This window comes from Manis pentadactyla, chromosome 13 (assembly GCF_030020395.1).
Source record: "Manis pentadactyla isolate mManPen7 chromosome 13, mManPen7.hap1, whole genome shotgun sequence".
Taxonomy (NCBI): domain Eukaryota; kingdom Metazoa; phylum Chordata; class Mammalia; order Pholidota; family Manidae; genus Manis; species Manis pentadactyla.
In genome coordinates, this window is record NC_080031.1 from 99,380,251 (window position 1) to 99,385,035 (window position 4,785).

Genomic DNA, 4,785 nt, shown 5'->3' on the forward strand with positions numbered 1-4,785 from the left:
ACTCTGGAGCCACCCAGGCCTGGGAGTCCCCCTCTACGGCTCGAGCGTTAACCTTTCTCGAGGCCCGGGTGCGCAGGGTGAGGGAGCTGGCTCAGGGCTGGGATGAGAGGCGGCAGTGTCCATCTCTCTGAGACAGGGCACTGCACGTCACTCCGGGTCCTCCCGGCCGGTCTTGCCATATTAGGGCTTCCTGCTTTCCATATATGGCCATGTACGTCACGACAGGGGCGGGCCCGTACAGTTCCAGACCCTTCAAATAGAGGCGGATCTGGGGAGTCGCGAGAGATCCCAGCGCGCAGAACTCGGGGAGTCGCCGCCGCCGCCGCCGCCGCAGCCAGCTGCCGCCGCCGCAGGACCTGCCCCTACCCCAACCTGGGTTGCAGCGTCGCGTCCACACCGGCCGGCGGCGGAGGCGATCCTGGGGACCCCACCTGCGCTCCCCACAGTGTGCCCCGCGCCCCGCATGTGACCCGGCAAGGCCCCCGAGAGTGTGTCCCCCCACAGCTCCGGCGCCGGGCTGCGCCTATCTGCCCCAACACGAGCTCTCCAGCCTGTGTGCCTGGGATGGCCGCAGCCAAGGCCGAGATGCAGCTGATGTCCCCGCTGCAGATCTCCGACCCCTTCGGTTCCTTTCCTCACTCGCCCACCATGGACAACTACCCCAAACTGGAGGAGATGATGCTGCTGAGCAACGGGGCTCCCCAGTTCCTCGGTGCCGCCGGGGCCTCGGAGGGCGGCGGCGGTACCAGCAGCAACGGCGGGGCCGGTGGAGGTGGAGGGGGCGGCAGCCACGGCAGCGGCGCCTTCAACCCTCAGGGGGAGGCGGGCGAGCAGCCCTACGAGCATCTGACCGCAGGTAAGCGGTGGCCTTCGCCTCGGTTTAGCCCCTTGGTCACCATCCTGGCGTCCAGCCCTACCCCCACGGCCTTTGCAGCGCCCCATCACCGCAGCACGGCTGCTGGACCTCAGGGGCGCCAGTGGGGTTTCCCTTATGTTCCTCACATCCCCGGGTCATGTGCTAGAGGGAAGCTTCGGGACATCCTCCCCAACCTCCACCCTCCCGGCCCTTAGCGGGACGCGGAGGACCGAGCTTTCGTTTTGGATGAAGAGCTCGGGGGCTGCGTGGGTGGGTAGGGTGGCGAGGGGGGAGGGCTTGTTTTGATGAGCAGGGCTGAGCACCCCTTTCCTCCAGAAAGGGTGGCTTTGCCTGCCGGTTGTCCCAAAGGAAGGGCCGTGACCCGCGGCCAGGGCTGCCTCGGCAGCCCCGGGTAGGGGGCGCGCAGTAGCCGCGGCGGCCGAGGGCGTGCTGGCGGGAATCCCTCGCCCGCGCAGCCGCCGCTGCGGAGCGCTGGGCGCTGCAGTGGAGGGGGATTCTCCGTATTTGCGTCAGCTGCTGTTGTAATGGGCTCTGTCGCTGGAGCGGGTCCAGGAACATGGCAATCTGCTGCTATCAATTATTAACCGGCCCGAGAGTCAGTGGTAGCCCGCCTGACCTCTTGCCTGGCAACCTGGGTCCTCCGCCTCCGGTGATTGCTCTCCGGTAACCAGGCCTCTCCCATCTTTCCCTTCTGCCAGAGTCTTTTCCTGACATCTCTCTGAATAACGAGAAGGTTCTGGTGGAGACGACTTACCCCAGCCAAACCACTCGGCTGCCCCCCATCACCTACACGGGCCGCTTCTCGCTGGAGCCTGCACCCAACAGTGGCAACACCTTGTGGCCTGAGCCCCTCTTCAGCCTGGTCAGCGGCCTTGTGAGCATGACCAACCCCCCTGCCACCTCGTCCTCAGCACCGTCTCCAGCGGCCTCCGCCGCCTCCTCTGCCTCCCAGAGCCCACCCCTGAGCTGCGCGGTGCAGTCCAACGAGAGCAGCCCCATATACTCCGCAGCACCCACCTTCCCCACGCCCAACACCGACATCTTCCCGGAGCCCCAAAGCCAGGCGTTTCCCGGCTCAGCAGGCACCGCGCTCCAGTACCCGCCTCCTGCCTACCCTGCTGCCAAGAGTGGCTTCCAGGTCCCCATGATCCCTGACTACCTGTTTCCCCAGCAGCAGGGGGACCTGGGCCTGGGCACCGCAGACCAGAAGCCCTTCCAGGGCTTGGAGAGCCGTGCCCAGCAGCCTTCCCTCACGCCGCTCTCTACCATCAAGGCCTTTGCCACGCAGTCAGGCTCGCAGGACCTGAAGGCCCTCAACACCACCTACCAGTCCCAGCTCATCAAACCCAGCCGCATGCGCAAGTACCCCAACCGGCCCAGCAAGACGCCGCCCCACGAGCGCCCCTACGCCTGCCCTGTGGAGTCCTGTGACCGTCGCTTCTCCCGCTCCGATGAACTCACCCGCCACATCCGCATCCACACGGGCCAGAAGCCCTTCCAGTGTCGCATCTGCATGCGCAACTTCAGCCGCAGTGACCATCTCACCACCCACATCCGCACGCACACCGGCGAGAAGCCCTTCGCCTGCGACATCTGCGGGAGGAAGTTTGCCAGGAGCGACGAGCGCAAGAGGCACACCAAGATCCACTTGCGGCAGAAGGACAAAAAAGCGGACAAAGCTGTGGTGGCCTCTCCCGCCGCCTCGTCCCTCCCTTCCTACCCCTCCCCGGTGGCCGCCTCGTACCCGTCCCCAGCCACCACCTCATACCCGTCCCCCGTGCCCACCTCCTACTCCTCTCCTGGCTCCTCGACCTACCCGTCCCCTGTGCACAGCGGCTTCCCGTCGCCCCCGGTGGCCGCCACGTACTCCTCGGTGCCCCCTGCCTTCCCAGCGCAGGTCAGCGGCTTCCCTTCCGCAGCGGGCCCCAACTCCTTCAGTGCCTCCACGGGGCTCTCGGACATGTCGACGACCTTTTCACCCAGGACGATTGAAATTTGCTAAAGGGAAGGAGGAAGAAAGGGAAATGGGAGAAAAAGAAACCTGAGAGACTTACAGACGACAGGGCGAGGAGACGGCCATGGGAGGGAGTGCTCCTCGGTCAGATGGAGATTCTCAAAGCCCTTCTCCCCCCTGCTCGGCCCAGGGGTCCGTGTGGAAGGCCGGTTGGCCAGCGACCCTTTCTGCCCACTTGCCCTTCCTCCCCGGTTCCTACTCCCTTTGACTTCAGCTGCCTGAAACAGCCATGTCCAAGTTCTCCACCTCCAGCCAAAGAACTTGACTTGCATGGAATTGGATGTATCTTTCAGTATCATCTCCATCGTCTGCCTGGCCCTTGATCCCTTCAGCGCTCGAAAGCCGAGTTGGCAAAACAGGGTTTGGGTCCTTCAGAGCCCAGCCCTGCACCCTTGTACAGTGTCTGTGCCACAGATTTTGTTTTTCTTGGGGTACTCTTGATGTGAAGATAATTTGCATATTCTATTGTATTATTTGGAGTTAGGTCCTTACTTTGGGGGGGGGGGAGAAAAAAAGAAAAGCCAAGCAAAACCAATGGTGATCCTTTATTTTGTGATGATGCTGTGACGATTAAGTTTGAAGCTTTTTTTGAAACAGCAGTCCTCGGTATTTCAGAGCATGTGTTAGTGATGTTCCGTTAACCTTTTTGTAAATACTGCCCGACTATACTCTCACATGTGCCAAAATATGGTTTGGTTTTTCTTTTTTCGAAAGTTTTTTCTTCATTTTGGTTTAAAAAATTTCACGTCTTGGTGCCTTTTGTGTGATGCACCTTGCTCTGATGGCTTGACATGTGCAATCGTGAGGGATGTGCTCACCCCTAGCCTTAAGGGGGGCAGGGAGTGATGACTCGGGAGAGGCTTTGGGAGGGAACTAAGGGAGAGGGCTAAGCCGAGTCTTGGTTCTCCAGGATGTAAGAACACAAAATCTAAATCTGAACTCTCAGAAGTCTATTTTTTTAACTGAAAATGTAAATTTATAAATATATTCAGGAGTTGGAATGTTGTAGTTACCTACTGAGTAGGCGGCGATTTTTGTATGTTATGAACATGCCGTTCATTATTTTGTGGTTTTATTTTACTTTGTATTTGTGTTTGCTTAAACAAAGTGACTGTTTGGCTTATAAACACATTGAATGCGCTTTATTGCCCATGAATGCGCTTTATTGCCCATGGGATATGTGGTGTATATCCTTCAGAAAAATTAAAAGGAAAATAAATAGCTGTGGTTGGGTGTGTATTTCCTGGGCTAAGGGGAGGGCTCTGTAGTAGCCACCTCTATCAAGCAATTCGAGGGGTTTTTATAGAGACACAGGATATTCCACTCAAGAGTCATGACAACTGTCAGTGGAGTGAATTTTTTGAGAACTCTGTGTGGGTCTCCTCTTCTTGATAGTGGGCCTGCTCCTCAATCTGGTGGGCTGTTACCTTATCTTGCATTAGTTAAGCTAAAGGCCAGAGGCAGTGCAACGGTCCTGTGCCCAAATGTCCAGCTGCCTCCCATCTCTACCCAGGTTAGGAAAACTTGTATCCTTCAGGGAGAAGAGTGGGCACAAAGGCTCTGGGAGACCGCAGCAAAGCTGGGCTGACCCAGCCTCTCCCTCCCATCCTCATGTCCCAGACACCTGAGGGCACCAAAGAAGGCTAGAAGAGGTGAGGGCCAGCTCTCAAGCCAAGAATCCTTCCAAGAAGAAATCTTACATGTTGCCAGCTGGCACTGTGATCCTTGGCAGCTTCCTGGGACACAGGGCACAGTGGGCAGGAGGCTGGCCTGGCGTCTAGGGTTTCCATCCAGACCAAGTCAGTCCCCATTGTGTAGGAGGCCTGCGGTGCTAGATGCCTCTGGCCCGGCGCCCTGAGAGTTGCACTTGCTGCTGGAGCAGTCCTTATGGGCT

The 4,785-nt window shown here is 58.9% G+C and overlaps 1 protein-coding gene across 1 annotated transcript; it reads left to right on the forward strand.

Annotated features, from left to right (window-relative positions):
- The first annotated feature begins 267 nt into the window (after positions 1-267).
- On the forward strand, positions 268-4,112 carry EGR1 (early growth response 1). The gene is made up of 2 exons (XM_036897178.2): positions 268-856; positions 1,576-4,112. The coding sequence occupies exons 1-2, from the start codon at positions 565-567 to the stop codon at positions 2,877-2,879; spliced, it is 1,596 nt and encodes a 531-aa protein (XP_036753073.1). The 5' UTR covers positions 268-564; the 3' UTR covers positions 2,880-4,112.
- The last annotated feature ends 673 nt before the right edge of the window (positions 4,113-4,785 follow it).

What these genes read in the sequence shown, in the direction of transcription:
- EGR1 (XM_036897178.2), top strand. Translation starts at nt 565, where the DNA reads ATGGCCGCAGCCAAGGCCGAGATGCAGCTGATGTCCCCGCTGCAGATC. An exon ending in CTACGAGCATCTGACCGCAG is followed by an intron (nt 857 to 1,575) that starts GTAAGCGGTGGC and finishes CCCTTCTGCCAG; the next exon opens with AGTCTTTTCCTGACATCTCT.